Genomic DNA, 16,090 nt, shown 5'->3' with positions numbered 1-16,090 from the left:
ACCCACACGCACACACTGCGTTGTCAGCCAGGCGTCTTGGTCGTTAAATCGTGAACATATCACAGTCATTCACGATAGACATGTCTTACTCATCATCAGTGAGGGTAACCGATTCAGAGGTATCATAGGCATCCGCCTTAGTACGGTATTCACTGGCATATAGCAGGTTTTTCTATCGCGAGCATTCTTATCGTGGGCGTCCTCCACCAGTAGGAATAGAAATGTGCCATCCACATTGACGGGACTGCACCCAGCGAGCGGTATGGGCAACGCATTTTAAATATAAGGCTATGGCACGTAAGTGTCTCAGACTCGTGTTAGAGATCTATAAATTGTATGTACCTATGGCGCGTAAGTGTCTGTGCCAACAGTTAGACAATTTTTGTAAAGAATAATAAAGTCTATCTCACCTCAGACTCGTGTTAGAGATCTGAGGGAGAGGGAGTCCAAAAAACTCCCTTCTTATACGCGAACTACACCAGTGGCGAGCCCGTCGCATAAAGAAGAAAAATGGGGTTCAAAAGACGTGCCCCAAAACTTCACTTCCGCCACCAACAATCAACACCGTCCTCGCCACTCCGTCGTCGGAACCGATTGTTGATATTCCAACACGCCCTCTCAACGACGGTTCCCATCGACAATTCCCATTCCCCTCGTAAATTTATCATGTTTCTCGAATGCGAGTCCTTTTGTGAGGATATCGGCCACTTGGTCCGCGGTTGGAATGTATTCGAGTATAATATCTTCGTCGTAAACGCAATCTCGAATGAAATGCTGTCGGACGCGGATATGTTTAGTACGAGCGTGAAAAGCGGGGTTCATGGCGAGCGCTAATGCGCCTTGGTTATCGCCAAGTATGGTGGTAGGAACAGATGGAGGACGAAGGACATCACCAATGAACTGTTGCATCCAAATCGCCTCCTTTGCCGCATGGGTCAACGCCATGTATTCTCCCTCAGTGCTCGACAACGCGGTGGATGGCTGTTTCTTTGAGCTCCATGACACAGCACTGCCAGCCATGATAAAGACATAGCCGGAAATGGACCTATTGTCGCGAGCATCGCCCGCCCAGTCAGAGTCAGAGTAGGCCGTGAAGTCACCTTCGCGTGCTTTTCTGTTGTACATGAGCTTGTAGTCCTTAGTACAGTTGAGGTATTTGAGAACCCGGTTTACCGCATTGAGGTGGTCTTTTCCAGGATTGGCCGAGTATTGGCTTAGAGCGCCTACGGCATATGCGATATCGGGGCGAGTTCCCAGCATTGCGTACATGATACTACCAATGCGGGATTGATAGTCGCGGACGTTCACTTCAGAGGTGTCGAGTCGTGACAATTTGAGACCGGCAGCGATAGGAGTAGAGATGGGTCGAGCGTTAGAGAAACCGAATCGATCGACAATGTTGTTGACATATTGAGACTGAGAGACATAGATCAATTGGCGGGATCGGTCACGTGTGATTTCAAGACCCAGAAACCAATGAATTGCACCGAGGTCTTTCATCTTAAATGTCTTCTTGAGCTGGTCTTTCTTGAGATTCAACAAGTCGACGTCGTTGCTGAGGATCATAAGGTCGTCGACATAGAGAGCAATGATGCAGAACTGTTTGTTCTGGCCCCTGTGAATGAAGACAGCGTGATCAGCATCACATCGGGTAAACCCGAGTCGTCCAAACTCGTCCTTCGCTTTCTGATACCATGCCCGCAACGCCTGCTTCAGGCCATACAGGCTCCTTTGGAGTTTCCACACCACACCTTCGTTCCCATAGTCGGTACTGCCTGGGGGTGGATCCATGAATATGGTATGTTCCAAGTCACCATTTAAAAATGCCGTCTTGACATCCATCTGGTCGATTTCTAAGTCAAGACGCGCACCAATTGCAAGGAGTATCCGGATGGAAGCCCATTTGACTACTGGCGCAAATGTCTTGTCATAGTCGACCTGGTAAATCTGACTGAAACCTTTAGCGACAATCCTTGCCTTGTAGCGCTCTATTGCACCATCTGCCCCTCGCTTCAAGGCAAATACCCATCTGCATCCGACCACATTACTGGAGCCTACCTCATCTGTACTAACCGGACTGTATGTCCGGGTTTCCTTTAGAGAAAGAAGTTCATCCTGGCAAGCTTCGAGCCAGGAGTCCGTGTCGGGTCGATCTAGGGCTTCATGATAGGTGCGTGGAACTTCGGTATGGGCTACATAGGCATGTGCTTCGCCCTCTCGTTGGGCATTGTTTGGTTTGTCAGGCTGACTTCCTCGATCATAGGAACTAACAAAGTATTGGTCGTCGTCGTCTCGTACTCGGGGTCGGCGTACTCGTCCTGATCGTCTCGGCATTTCCGGCACTACTTCTTCTCGCGCGTCGTCATTCAACCCATCTTCAACTCTACCATTCATCTCTCCGGATTCCTTATTTCCACCCTCCACGATGCTTGTCGCACCTCCTTCCACCCTCTGACCCTCAGCTCTCTGGCCCTCAACTTCTTCATCCCTTTGAACAACGTGTGATCCCGACACAACTTCGGGCACTTCAATAGTGACACGCTCTGACTCGGTAGACCCTTCGAAGAAATGGACATCTCGGGATTCGTGGATTCTACGGGTAGTCGGGTCATAGATGATGAACGCCTTTTTACCGATGGCAAGTCCGAGGTGGACTCCTGTTATAGAGCGGCTTGCAAGCTTGTCCCGTTGGTTCTCAGGGACAGCAAGAGTGGCTTTGCAGCCAAAGGTGCGTATGGTGGAGACAGATGGCTTATTTCCCGTCCACAGTTCGTAGGGTGAAATGCCATCTGGGAGTGATGAATGTGGGACGACATTTTTGATGCGAGTAGCATGTCGTAGGGCATATGGCCAAGCAGTGTGCCCGACTAGAGACTTCACGCTTTCCAACATCGCGATTGTCATAGTGACCAGTGTTCTGTTAACACGTTCAGCCACACCATTTTCCTGCGGTGTGTTGGGATTTGTCTTTTCATGGACTATCCCGGCGTCCTTCAAATACTTGATGAAGTCTGAAGAGAAGTACTCTCCTCCTCCATCAGTGCGCAAGATTTTGAGTTTGTTTCCAGATTGCCGTTCTGCCTCAGCCAAGAATTCTTTGAAGATTTCAAGAGCATCACTCTTTTTCTTGATGGGGTAGACGGTGAGGAATCGGGAATGGTCATCGACGAATGTGATAAAATATCGGAAGCCTTCTCAGGTGATGGTTTGGACTTCGCAGACGTCGGAGAAGACTCGTCCAAGGACTTCCTTGGAACGGGTAAGTGTTTCTTTTGGGATTGGAGATCGGGTATGTCCTGATGCTTCACATTCCTCACAGTATTCTGTTGGCTCATTTCCTCCTATATCTATTCCCCTGGCCATACCACTTCGGACCATTTTCAGGATTGAATCCACTGAAATGTGTCCAAGTCGGGCATGCCACACATCAATGGAGGCTGTTGCCGCTGTTGTACGTGCAAGTTGGGCAGCCTCAACATTGTCTGTTTCATGTTTCGTGATGTATGCCTGTTCTGCTCCAAAGATAGTGCAGGTTAATCGATATAATCCATTTGATGAGAATGCCATCCCAATGAGATCATTGTTGGGATTGTATATCTGACATTTGTTGTTGGCGAAGTGGATATTCGATCCGCATTTAGTGAGGTGTGTGACGGATAGTAGGTTGGTGCCGATCTGGGGGCAATAAAGTACTTCCTTGAGTATGGCATGTCGCTCACCGAAACTATTGTGAATGATGACACGTATCTGTCCTTGCCCGATGGCATTCAAGACGCGTTTATCACCAAGGTAAATGGGATGGGGAGGATTGAGAGATGTAAAGAATGAGAACCACTCGCGGTGTGCGCACATGTGCGATGATGCACCGGAGTCCACAACCCACTCAGATATCTGAGTAGGACCATGTTTTGCAACTGCAGCATGTTCTCCAGCCAGGAGAACATCCACTTTAGCTTCCTTCTTGTTGTCCTTGGAGGGTTTCTTGGACTGTCCATTGCTGGACTTTGACGGACGTTGTCCCTCAGATCCGCCCCCTTCGGCCCAACACTGTTCAAATGTGTGGCCTATTTTGTTACACTTTGGATTAGTGCAACGTGGGCGGTCTTTACCCTTCTGGGACTTCTTTCCTGCTAGTTTGTTGCCTTTCTCCGGTAGTTTCGCGGATTTAACAAGTAGTGCGGCTGTCTCGGCCTCCTCGCTTTTAATAGATTTTTCTTCTCTGATGATCTGGCCTATGAGGGTTTCACAAGCTAGTGTCGATGCATCCTGAGTATTGGCTATAGCTATAGTCTTGAGTGGTTTATACGCAGGTGGAAGAGCTTTGGCGATAATCAGCGCAAATTTTGCATCTGTTATAGTGTCACCGAGTGAATCCAGTTGTTGGCGCAGTATCCGCATCTGATTGATCTGAGGCTCCAAAGGTTTGGAGTCATCCAGTTTGATGTGGTGTAGATCATAAGCCAGGTCCGAGGCATCCAGAGCCCCTTGTCCGACAAAGCGCTTCTCTAACGCTACCCAAGCCTCTTTTGCGCTTTTCTTGTCTTCGGCAATGTTAAGCGGGTTTTCTTCAAGCGTGAGACAGATCTGTGCTAGTGCTCTCTCATCCTTTTCATCCCAAACTTGGGTAGGATCCGGAGAGGGAGCTGTAGACGTTTGCAGAGCAGCAGGAGTTTGTGAAGCCGAAGCCGTGGGGGATTGTGGAGCAGCAGCAGAAGTAGAGATAGGAGTGGGGCGATTAGAGGTTGTTGCCTTAGGGTTTACAACGCTCCAGAGACCTCTGTCTATGAGCACCATGCGGCAGCGGATGGACCAAATCCGATAGTTCTTTCCATCGTTCTTCAACTTTTCAATGTTATGAACGCTTTTGGTATTATCGTTTGAGTTGGCCATCTCTGGGCTCATAACCTTTTAAATATAAGGCTATGGTGCGTAAGTGTCTCAGACTCGTGTTAGAGATCTATAAATTGTATGTACCTATGGCGCGTAAGTGTCTGCGCCAACAGTTAGACAATTTTTGTAAAGAATAATAAAGTCTATCTCACCTCAGACTCGTGTTAGAGATCTGAGGGAGAGGGAGTCCAAAAAACTCCCTTCTTATACGCGAACTACACCAGTGGCGAGCCCGTCGCATAAAGAAGAAAAATGGGGTTCAAAAGACGTGCCCCAAAACTTCACTTCCGCCACCAACAATCAACACCGTCCTCGCCACTCCGTCGTCGGAACCGATTGTTGATATTCCAACAACGCACTCTAGGTTAACAGAAGTGCTCGTCATGTTCGTGTGTATGTACTGCACCGGACCCGTCAGCGCGTGCAGTCGCTACTCCTGTGACCGACAAATCTCCGATGTGCACAGGTTATTGTCTCATTGATGCTTAGGATGTCAACTGAAACGGATCGACTACGCCTACCTACGGTTGGCACGCCGCTCCTTATATTGCAGCGTGGAGGTGACAGTGTTGGGGATGGCTTATGTAAGCGCTGACGAAGTGAATGCGCCAAGATCTTGCCAAGCTGAGCCCCACTTGGTGTTGCTTGTAAAACGATGATTCAGACCTCCCACACGAAAGAGTGCATGCACTAGTCCTGCTGCACTCTCCAAATTCTCCCGAGTCCCATAATCCGACATACCCTTGTGGTTGAACGAATCGGAACAAGGGAGTAAAAATGACACCAGAGAGTGTCGATAATTTTAAGAGCATCGTTTCTTTGGTCATCTTCCTGTTTGCCAGTGAGTTCCAAGCAGACAGCTCTTTACTCTCAGCACAAAACATCTCTCAAGACGTCCTGGTGGTGATTCCGTTCACAATCCGATGTACCCTTCCCGCCGTCATTGTACGTCCTCTGGAGACATTCCTCACCAAGTCACGCATAATACCGGGAAAACCATCCGCTGCGAATGAGCACCGTACAGCTTCTGCGTCGCTCGAATTCGCCATTCCTATCGATCATTCAACTGCACCATTGTTGGCGGTCCTTGTTCTGCTTTCGACTGGATCCATAACGGGCCGGGAAGTCAGAGATGGCGTGTTGGGATCTGACGGGTATGTTTAATGTACACCTACCAAGTTCCTCGTTTTTCAATTCTGATCCTGAGCCTCTTCAAGAGTTAAACCTATTGACGTCATGGCACTCTTCATCTCGCTCGTACGTGAGAAATTGAAGTCGCGAAGATGTCACTGGGCGAATTCATAAATGATGTCATCCAGGCTTACATATCAATATCTCTGGATTCCACTGGCCTACTCCGTTTCTTAGCATTTTGGGTACTGAAGAACGGTGGCTCCAAAGGTAAAACAAGTAAATTATCAATGCTTTACTATGCTCATCCGCTACTATGGAGGTCGCTTACTTTACTTCCTGCTATACATCTTTTTCTTTACCTCGGGAGTCGTCGTTGGGAATGTCGGTTTTTGATTCTCCTTCAGTTCAGCATTCATAAAAGCCTTTTCTCCATTAGGATCCCGTCATCTTATCAGGAACAGCATTTCTGGCTTACATGACACGTACGGCCGGAATCGATGATCCCACTGCCTGGATTTACTCCCAATTTGCAATCGTGAACATCGGTGCGTGTTGTTCACACTTCCACAACATTCTCTGAAGCCTAAATCCTCTCGTTCTGCAGCCTCAGCAGTGCTTGTATCCTCCAACCCAACAAACCTCGTTCTTTCAGGTGCTTTCGGTATTTCCTTCATCATCTACACAGCGAATGTTATCGTTCCAGTGTTCCTAACCGCTGCACTATTATTTCCTTGTCTCTTGGCATTTTTCATCAAGTTCCCCGACTATTCATCCATGAGAAAGGATAGGGATTCAAGAACCCCGGCATCTTTGCTCCCAAAATCTATCCACATTGATACGTTCATAAGTAGCACGTCTATATCGGGAGTTTCGGGGGCAACGAACAACAACGATCCTTCTCGCATGCTACTTATCGATCCTGGTGGAGCCTTTTTTGGGCTCCTTACTCTTGGAGTTACTCTTGTGGCACTCTTGGCAACCAGCGCTGCCCATGTTGGAGTAGGAGTCTACGCGATCACTGTGCCAGCCGCCGTTCTCATGTTCGTCCGGGATGTGCTGCACGATTGGCGATCTAGTAGACCAGCTCAGGCCAAGGCTGCGATAGGAGACGAAGCTCACAGCGTGGATGGACATAGGCCTGGCAACCACGAATCAGTCGAGATGGATGCCCTTGACCGACCTCGGGCGCCTACGGTGGCAATTGGAACCATCTTGTCGGGAAACCCTCAAAAGTTCCATCCATCCTTTGCGAGCACCTCATCCTTGCCACATACAGTTCCGGCTGAGCAAACTCTCACAGGGCTTGACGAAGCAGCAGTACTCACTTCTTCCGAACCCATCGATGAACCTCCATCTTCCGTGGCTCTGGATAACAACAACAACGAACTAGACCGTGGGCTTATCTCGTACCCTCCAGCAACGACAGCTTTGGACACTTCAAACAAGAACAAGAATCGCCCCAGGTTATTCCCTAGATCCACATCGCACCCAACCGTTCCTTCAACGTTAGAAGTCGAAGCGGCACAAAAACCACACTATACACTCATCACCTTCTTTCGCTCAGCAACATCAAAAATCTCCCGCGATTTTCCAACACCGGTAACGACGATCACCCGTCTCCCACTCTCTTTACTTCCCTTCGCATTCTCGATGTTCATCCTCGTACAAGGTCTCGCATCCAACGGCTGGGTTGGAGTTCTCGTTAAATGGTGGGAAACATGGGTACGTAAAACTGGAACCGTGGGCGCTGTAGGTGGTATGGGATTCATCGGAGTCATCGCTTGTAATGTGCGTCCGCTCTGTCTCAAGGTGTATCAAATCACGAAAACGATGTCCATCGCTCTTTTTCAAAAAAATTGGGATACAGGTTGCGGGAACTAACATTGGTGCCACTATACTTCTTGCTCGTGTTCTTCAGCAATGGGACTCGACCTACACACCCTCCCTCCGGACCCGTGACGCAGCTGTACGTTCGGCTAGACTCTTCCCTCCATTCTCATATTTTATTATACACTAATTAATGATCACTCCCCACCCCCCACCCCCCCTATCAGATATATGCCCTAGCTTTATCCTCCAACTACGGCGCGTTCTCACTATCCTTCTCCGCCTCGCTCGCAGGACTTCTCTGGCGCTCGATCCTCGCTCAGAAACACATTCATCTCAAACAGAAAGATTTCGCTAGGATAAACGCTCCTATCGTTGCTTGCGCCATGATTATTGGGTGTTCGGTTCTACTGGCCCAAGTTTACATCATGAAACAGGAGGATTAGACTATTTCGCTCGTTGTATCAGAATCCCTCCAAAAAATAAATAACTGAGCATCCCTTACGGGACGATACTTGAATTAGAATTTGGATTGGAAGTCGCTCGAATACGGAACCCCAACCGGGATATTATCCCTTTCCCCGTGGGCCTGGAATGATTGCCCCCTCAGTTTTTATATATACAGCGTCGATCTTGAGCCATGGAGCGGATGTTACTCTGATGTCAGCTAAGCTATTACCCAGGGCTTTCCGAGTCAAACGTAATTATGAACTACCGTCTTGTGAACCTTTGAGTGAGAACCATCACCAGTCGTGTTATATATTGATCCAGTCAAGGGTGGCAGAGATAATGCAAATCGACAAACGATACAGTGGCAGATGAACAGAATGGTGGGATCTGGACGAATGTAAACGAAAATGTGCAGCTGGTGATGTGTCTAAACGATGTACAGTGTCATTGTTCTAAGGTGTTGGGCCGGGATGCGATGAATATGACAATGGTAAAGCGAAATTATGGAAGAGGGATCAGAGTAAGTCACGATTGGAATAAAAATGAAGAAAGCGGGGCATGCAAGAGGAAGCGAAACCAAGAAAGAAGAAAAAAAAAACAAGAATCTATGGAACGTCTAGGGAGACAGGTCTAAAACGAATTACGAATGTCACAGTCTAATGAGGCAGGGAAAAAAATGAAATTAGTTTGTCTAGGCTATAGAGTCCCGTGAAGGACAGGACTCGTCCGAAGGATGGGGAATGAGGAAATTGAAGGAATGACGTGTGCTATGAACATGCTTCGTTAATATGACTGCTCCAGTGGGATCACTGGCCAATCTGATAGTGATACTAGGCACCGGATGATACGGCCACCAAGAGGTTCCTCAGCGACGCAGAGAATCCGAGAGACTTTGGAGCAGGAAGGTTACGAACAGAACTTTTCTCTTGCTTCGAAAACCCAGAAGGTGAGTGGGCACACCCCGCGCGAGAATGAAGAACACTTTGGCGAAGTGCTGATGTACTCGCAGGAGCCGCGAGCCCATTTGACGAAGCGGATTTGTGGCTGAACAACCTCCCACTTACGCGACGGGGATGATGTTGAAGTTGGGGTGTGGAACCTGCCACGGGAGTTACAACAGGTGGGCAAGGAGTATGATTTCGATGAGAAAATACAGACAGCCGATTAGAAGGAATGGTTGTAATGGTGCTGGAAGATGAAGCGAAGGAGGGCTGACTAGGGCGGGGACAGTCGGAAGAGAGGAAGCCATCCGTATTCTTGTTATTTGAGCCCTTGGGGTCAAGAGTGGTCGCGGTGTCTGAGCGGCGACGACCCATGCCAAAGCGGAGCTTCTTTTGATTCGAGACGGTGGGCCGAGCAGCGGGTTGTAACTGAGGTACGGGTCGCATACCTAGTTCCCCGTACCTTTCTTTCTGACCCACGATCGTGCCAATCCCAGCAAGTCCAGCCATTTGATCAGAAAGTTCCTCCATAGTTTTCTCTAAAGAGGCTATCTGTTCTTCAATGCGAAGCGAAGGTTCCACCAAAACAACATCAGGATAGTCGTCCTCCTCATCAGAAGAGGAAGCAGCTGAAGACGAAGATGTACCAGCATCCTCAGTTAGAGAACTGGCCGATGAAGATAGGGAGGACGAGACAGAGTCAGTGGACGGCCCACGAGAAAGAACATTGCCCAGCACTGATGCAGTCATATACACATTAGTGTAAGATGGAGGTTCATCGACGATCCTTGCGGCAGAGGACCCAGAGCCAGCGCGAGAAGATGATGAGGATGTGGAAATTGAAGTTGAAATGGAAGTCTCGAGCGGTACTTGATAGGACCGAGGAGGCTTTGCTTTCGACACAGTAGAGATTGGCTCGGGGAGCGCAACGCTGACGTCGGAACCATTCTTCTCCATTCGCTGACGCACACCTCTTGTGACACGTTCCATTGCCTTCTCGCGGGTCTCCCTATCTCGTGCCTTTTCTTCAGCCGCAAGCTTAGCAGAAAGAGCATTGACCGCCGCGACATCCTCTGGGGAAAGTTTTTTCCGAGCCTGAAGGGCGCGATGGAACCCGGAAGTACTTTCCACAGCGTCCTGGTGGACTTCAAGGAGCGGTGCCCAATCCATTAGTGCCTCCCTTTCAGTGAAGCTGAGTTTGAAGTCGAGGAGGAAAAGCATCTGCTTCTCCATCAAGTTAATCTCGCGGAGATCGAACAGGCTATTGGCGCAAAACATCCAGTGGATGTTCTTCGGAGCACAGTCGTTCAGATACTTTGCGGCAACAATAAGGGATGCTATGAACAAACGATGAGGAGTTCCCGGAGCAGCTGAAATAATATTCTCAGTCATTTAAACGAGTGCAAGCTTGAGAGAAAAATGACGTACCAGAGGCCAATGTGGGCATCCTGGCGCGAAGTCTGTTGAGATATATGACAACGCAAAGGAGTGTAGCCGTGTAAACATTGGATCGAGTGCAAACGTGCGTTATAAAATCCTCCAAATCGGGGATCTCCGGGCTTCCAGGAGGCTCAGGAGTCGGCAAGGAGTAGTCACCGTCACAGACGATTGACTCGGAGATCCAGGCTATGTACGAGATCATCTCATACGTGACAGGGAGAGAAACCAATCGGAGGAGCCGGATGTTGTGGCAGTCCTGAGGCATCAAAGACGAAGGCAGGTTACGCACGGGATAGTTGGCGGGCATCTTGTTTAAGGTAAAGAGAGTCACGTTGGGTAGTGGAAGGAGGTGTGGGCCTTGAGGGACCAAACTCGTTGTTGCTTGAGGGACCAAACCCTAAAGGGTGAAGCAGCGAGAACGAAGCGAACAAGTGGAAGCCACGTCAATACACGAAGTGAAAAGATTGAGGACTCGGATAATGTCCACAACACGTACCTGCAATACTTATAAGTGATGTGAAGTGTTGAGTCCTACCGCGACTTTTGAAATGTCTCAACCCAAATCGAGGTTTCGGCATTTCCCGTACCTAATGTGCACCAAACCGAGCTAGTTTCTCACACGACACTGACTGGACCAGTTTCAACGTTCCACTTCAGTACAGGCTGGGACCCCACCTATTTCAACGTTGCAGACCTTCCAGGCTCATGACTCTGACTGTTGTCATCAGACTCTTTCGCTCTCTATCTGCCGATTGAAATCGACGAATACATCGCTTCAATCAAGGTGGGTGGTCCGTGGTTCAGATCCAGCTTACGAACAAATCGCATAACCATGGGTGTGGGCGGCGTGTCCCCCAGATACCTGAGGCATACTCAATTGGAGTGGGACGCTATCAATGTAGCGAGGAAATCAGTGTTTGACAATACAATTTCGAAGACTAATCGTGAAGCTTGTCTTGAATCAACCTCTGACATGGGCGCGTGGAATGGAGCGGACACGGTGGATAGCCACTTAGGACTTTGAATCCCCACCGTGGATCTGCAGACTCGGGATCCCCGTCGGTAGCGGAATCCCCTGTTTTCCACTGCCTGCCTGCATCGTCCGCTATTCCATTCGCAAAAGTCAGCCCTTTGGCTCTCAGTTCTGCTGCCTTAATTGCTGCTTCGCAGAAGGCAAGCAGGCCATCGGCCCTTTCCACCGTCACTCCAGTACAAGTTGCACAAGGCTCTTATCAGTTTCCCATTCAGCTTCCTGCCCCAACTCCGTTCTCCTACCATAGTTGCCTCAATTGGATTACTGTCCATTCCCACGTGTAACTTTGTACCCTTCGGACACGCGGGTTACGCATTGCTCCCTTTGGCCCAGAGATGACAGGCCGAGTCGGCTACTTCTCAGCAGTTACCTCCGATTGTGTAGGAGCATCAGCGAGAACTGGTGCCGAATTTATGACAACCGATGTAAGCTCTGAAGGGCGTTTCGGGCACCAAACTGGCCCGTCCGCAATAGGAGCGCCATTGTTGCGGTTGATACGCTCGGAGGAAGCCAACGATCTGCAACATTCCCCAATTTGGCTCTGCTTCAAGAAAAGCGACGGAATATGGTGGAGTCACGCAGCACATGCGTAACCCCTTTGCAAACAGTCGGACGGTGTTGAACCACGGAATTTCGTGACCTTTCAGTAGATAATTTACCAGCTCGGTAGGCGGCCATGCTGAGATCTATTCAACATGGACTTTTGGAAGTGAGTTGGTAAAGCAGAGTTGGTACCAAGGATGTTTAAAAGAACACGTTGTCCCGGACCCGCCCAATGCAACGTGCAGCGCGGGATATACTGGTGGGGCCCTTTCACCCCAAAAACCATCCTTTTAATGCACTTTAGCCAGGTAGAACTCCAAACAGACTGAGGTATGACCAGCGACCGCTCAGTTGTGGGACCGGTTGGTTTCAGATAAAGCGCGCAACTGCTCTTGTTGTCTCTCACAACCCTATGAATGAACTGGAAAACGTTCAAGTCGAGCATTGATGCTAACGATGAGCCCAACATGATCATGACAGAATAAGCGCCGGCTACACCCAGTGAGACAGTTGAGCTACTGCACGCACTGCGAACCCGGAATTTGCCGGTCAAATGTGGAATATCACGTGAACGGTTTCCCCGCCGTCTGCTCCCTCTAATCCCCTTTGCACTCTGATATGGAACTGGATGGTGCAGCTGAACAATTTCCGGTCCAACTTCTCCTGTACGACCTGACTTAGGTCCGCTCTTTCGTTGCCTGCGATCCCGCAGTGTCCTGGGCACCAGCTCAACGCGATTCTGATGTCCTCATTCTCATGTATGAGCTTGCTTATGGCCTTTCTGAACTCCCTCATATGCTCTTGTGCTTTCCCTGGAAGACACTATTGTCTACGTCAAATACTATGCAGTTTAGCTTGTGTGTGACTGTTTCATCTTCTATCCTGCGTCTGACCTCTTCTCCCGCAGCTCTGAGGCCTCCACATTTCTTCATCGTACGCTTCTGTATTCCTGCACCCACATGGCATCCCACTACGCCACTCCTTATGCACTGGAATGTAGGAATGGACCAAACCCACTAATCTGGATTCTGAATCGAACTCCATGTATTGCTTTCAAACCAACCTTCAGCTTCCACTGCTCACCGTGACGTCAAGGAGAGAACATTACTGATCCACTAGACCACCTGTGGCCTCCAATGACGAAAACTCTTCTTGTATTTAATTATACTAACCCACATCCCTCAAATCACTAGACTCACTGACACATGCTCAAAAGAGAGGGTTCGGATTCATGTTATATACCCACTGCTCTGCCTCCATCCCCATCTACGATAGACGCAAGAAATCCGCGCCCGGTGACGGAGATGCTCCCTGTATTCGTCCGAATAATACCATTCACACACTAAGCAACACATATCTGGTCGTCTATCTGGTGAAAAGCATTGGATCAGCTGTGACGGAGTGGGTCATGGAGGTATTCCTCCGAGCCTGACCTTTGAAGGAAGGTGGGATATATGTATTGAAATCCCGTTTTCTCCGCAAGAAAGCTCTTCTCGAAGTCTCGAGCGCGAATGTAGACTGATGTGGAGTGTCATCAGTTTGCGGGAAATCTCGCATTGACACGCAATGCACATCGCTCCGCGGCGGAATACCTACTTTGCCAAAAGGGTAGCTGTGTAGACACCTCCGAGCGGCTAAGAAGTATAATACAATGTAAAGCTAGAATTCCGTACTGAAATGAAAATGTAACTTACCAGGATGAAAATCATGTGGATGTAGTGGAAGCCGTAGAATACAAACTGCCCAAAAGTCATCAGGGCTACCTGGTGCATCAGAAGAACTGAAAATTGTCATACAGCAAACATGACGGCCAACGCCAGAACACTGGATTATAGAAACAGATGAAGGATGTTCTCAATAAGTTCGATAAATCGTACCTAGTCAGCAGGCCAGTATTGATGGCATAGACTGTTAATTTTCGTAACACCCTATCCGTCCTGAGGGAAGCGCACATTCAGGAATTTTTCGTTTGACCCGAAATAGACAAATCACTTACAGCCGAAACCCTGTGCGACGCTTCTGGAGGAAGTATGTCATAGCGAAGGCGATCAAGAGGTCTTCCGCTGCCTGCGGGTTTGATAGGGTATATACATAAGCGAAGTTCTTGCGCTCATGCATAGAGTGGACGTACCTCCAGTGTTAGCCAAACTGTCACGAGGTGGCGTTCATGGAGAATCGAGCTCTCAACACCGCGATTGATATTTCTGTCAATGAGAATGGTGAGAATACGTCACTGTTTGAAAAGCTCCACTTACGCTTCGGCCCAGACCGCTGTGTATAAGTGCGGAGTACAGGGAATCTCAGAAGCCGTTTGATTCTATAATTCGTGCAGCCTCTTACCAAGTCCAGTTCCTGGGTTAAGATATGCATCAGACTCTCCAACACATGTACTTTTAGGTCCACTCACCAACTTGCCCAAGGGTCAAGAGGGTCTGTTGAGGAGGATCCCAAGATCGATAAATATTCAATAGGCGGACGGGTGACTACGTACGATCAGCATTGGTAGCCAGGTTGATTCACTCACTGAGCGAAATTCAAGAAAACATTAGGAGTTCACAAATGGAAAGGGAGACCATTGAGACAACTTACATCGATAAAGGCGAAGGGCGAAATAAAGTTGGACGACGCTGGAACAAATAGTCTAGTGGAAAATATGGTGGACTCGGTCCGACTCCAGGGCTAATCGTGGTCTTACCGCAGAAATCTGATAGACAGTATCATACCTGTTGTGAGGGGAGCAAAGTCACACCAGTACCGTAATGAGCTTATGGGAGAGCATACCATGCTGTAGATTTCGCCAGAAGACTGAAGCGGAAAATGAATGCCCAGATCGAAACTATCCTGCAAAATGGACAGTCCTCAAAACATATATCTGATGAAGCTTCTGACTCACACTTGAAATATTAGAACGAGCCTCCAAATGAAATGTGAAGTCAGCCGACCATACACCAGACAGTAAGTCATCAAATCAGCAAGCGCTCACCATAAGAACGCGACCACAAGTTTCAAAAAGATAGGGTCCTCAGGGAACCTGCGGTGATAGAGGAAGACCTGAATGGTAATTGAACCGAGGAGCCTATTTCAGGGCAAGAACGTGGAGTGGGCGGAACGGGCGCATGAACACAGTGGAAGGGTGGAAATGTTTATTATTCACAGAGAATATGAATGCCAATCCCATCGATATAACGCACATGCCTTGGAACACAAGCCCAGAAATGAAACCTCCGACGAGGTTTTCGCGAAGGGACATACCCATCTCTGGCGATGGTATTGGTGAGGCGATCTGTGAAATGGGCAAAGGAGGTGCCTCGCCAACTGCGAGGACTTGTTACATGGCGTTATATACATCTCTGTGGTTTTGAAATAAGTAATTGGGGAGATTGAATGTAGCCCTTAATAATTTTGTAAGTTGCTTCTTATGATCGCACAGCGCTGTTCGGAAAGTATAGCTAACAATGAACCAATTGGGGGGCTGGTGCAGAGGAAACGATATTTGAGGCTTACGGCTCCCCATTGATGATAAGAACATGATTTCCAATGACTGCGAACTTGTCGCACTTTTTGGAGATTGGACCGGTCGCGGTAAACCGAGAAAGCGTGAACGTTATACAGCGGGGGCACCCGATGTTGATAGGACCATTGGAGACGGGCACAGTAAGCCGGCACTGCCCAGGATTTGGGAGCGAAGAAGTAGGAGAAGAGCATAGCCAAGATATGCATGGTCACGGAACTACAACATCATGCCACATTTACTCTGATCCATGATACACTACTGTACCTTGTCCATAGTGTCGCTACAAGAAAATAGCCAGTAAACACGAGATGAAATGAG

The 16,090-nt window shown here is 48.7% G+C and overlaps 4 protein-coding genes across 4 annotated transcripts; 1 reads left to right on the top strand and 3 right to left on the bottom strand.

Moving 5' to 3' along the window:
• The first annotated feature begins 5,485 nt into the window (after nt 1-5,485).
• EI90DRAFT_3089590 (uncharacterized protein) lies at nt 5,486-8,347 on the top strand. The gene is made up of 9 exons (XM_039062305.1): nt 5,486-5,731; nt 5,783-6,044; nt 6,108-6,147; nt 6,210-6,291; nt 6,344-6,405; nt 6,461-6,569; nt 6,629-7,812; nt 7,892-7,990; nt 8,079-8,347. Exons 1-9 carry the CDS (start codon nt 5,668-5,670, stop codon nt 8,295-8,297), a joined length of 2,121 nt encoding a protein of 706 aa, XP_038908654.1. The 5' UTR covers nt 5,486-5,667; the 3' UTR covers nt 8,298-8,347.
• A 2,044-nt stretch (nt 8,348-10,391) lies between these two features.
• EI90DRAFT_2947895 (uncharacterized protein) lies at nt 10,392-10,989 on the bottom strand (the record flags this gene model as incomplete). The annotated part of the gene is made up of 2 exons (XM_039055360.1): nt 10,392-10,612; nt 10,671-10,989. Coding segments are annotated over 2 exons (540 nt in total), but the record flags the coding sequence as incomplete, so codon positions are not given.
• Nucleotides 10,990-13,471: 2,482 nt separating this feature from the next.
• EI90DRAFT_417603 (uncharacterized protein) lies at nt 13,472-15,774 on the bottom strand. The gene is made up of 18 exons (XM_039067589.1): nt 15,763-15,774; nt 15,450-15,707; nt 15,242-15,334; nt 15,152-15,172; nt 15,040-15,099; nt 14,954-14,981; nt 14,848-14,899; nt 14,750-14,781; nt 14,666-14,690; nt 14,599-14,610; nt 14,514-14,529; nt 14,390-14,462; nt 14,255-14,325; nt 14,136-14,195; nt 14,055-14,082; nt 13,953-13,997; nt 13,855-13,892; nt 13,472-13,776 (listed from the first exon to the last, which is right to left on the bottom strand). Exons 2-18 carry the CDS (start codon nt 15,512-15,514, stop codon nt 13,665-13,667), a joined length of 831 nt encoding a protein of 276 aa, XP_038908652.1. The 5' UTR covers nt 15,515-15,707; nt 15,763-15,774; the 3' UTR covers nt 13,472-13,664.
• On the bottom strand, nt 15,263-16,089 carry EI90DRAFT_417779 (uncharacterized protein). Its single transcript, XM_039067590.1, has 3 exons — nt 15,713-16,089; nt 15,454-15,650; nt 15,263-15,334 (listed from the first exon to the last, which is right to left on the bottom strand). Exons 1-2 carry the CDS (start codon nt 15,976-15,978, stop codon nt 15,587-15,589), a joined length of 330 nt encoding a protein of 109 aa, XP_038908651.1. The 5' UTR covers nt 15,979-16,089; the 3' UTR covers nt 15,263-15,334; nt 15,454-15,586.
• Nucleotide 16,090: the final 1 nt, after the last annotated feature.

This window comes from Cantharellus anzutake (genome assembly GCF_015039405.1).
Source record: "Cantharellus anzutake strain C23 chromosome Unknown EI90scaffold_145, whole genome shotgun sequence".
Lineage (NCBI taxonomy): Eukaryota > Fungi > Basidiomycota > Agaricomycetes > Cantharellales > Hydnaceae > Cantharellus > Cantharellus anzutake.
The sequence above is the reverse complement of the archived record's forward strand: the minus strand, read 5'-3'. Positions and strand labels throughout refer to the sequence as shown.

Coding starts and splice junctions, on each gene's coding strand:
- EI90DRAFT_417603 (XM_039067589.1), bottom strand. CDS start 15,514: ATGGGTATGTCCCTTCGCGAAAACCTCGTCGGAGGTTTCATTTCTGGG. Junction 15,335..15,449: donor GGGCTTGTGTTCCAAGGCAT/GTGCGTTATATC, acceptor GCCCTGAAATAG/GCTCCTCGGTTCAATTACCA. Junction 15,100..15,151: donor CTCGTTCTAATATTTCAAGT/GTGAGTCAGAAG, acceptor TCCATTTTGCAG/GATAGTTTCGATCTGGGCAT.
- EI90DRAFT_417779 (XM_039067590.1), bottom strand. CDS start 15,978: ATGCATATCTTGGCTATGCTCTTCTCCTACTTCTTCGCTCCCAAATCC. Junction 15,651..15,712: donor AGCCCCCCAATTGGTTCATT/GTTAGCTATACT, acceptor AAAATTATTAAG/GGCTACATTCAATCTCCCCA.
- EI90DRAFT_3089590 (XM_039062305.1), top strand. CDS start 5,668: ATGACACCAGAGAGTGTCGATAATTTTAAGAGCATCGTTTCTTTGGTC. Junction 7,813..7,891: donor TCGGAGTCATCGCTTGTAAT/GTGCGTCCGCTC, acceptor ATTGGGATACAG/GTTGCGGGAACTAACATTGG. Junction 7,991..8,078: donor TCCGGACCCGTGACGCAGCT/GTACGTTCGGCT, acceptor CCCCCCTATCAG/ATATATGCCCTAGCTTTATC.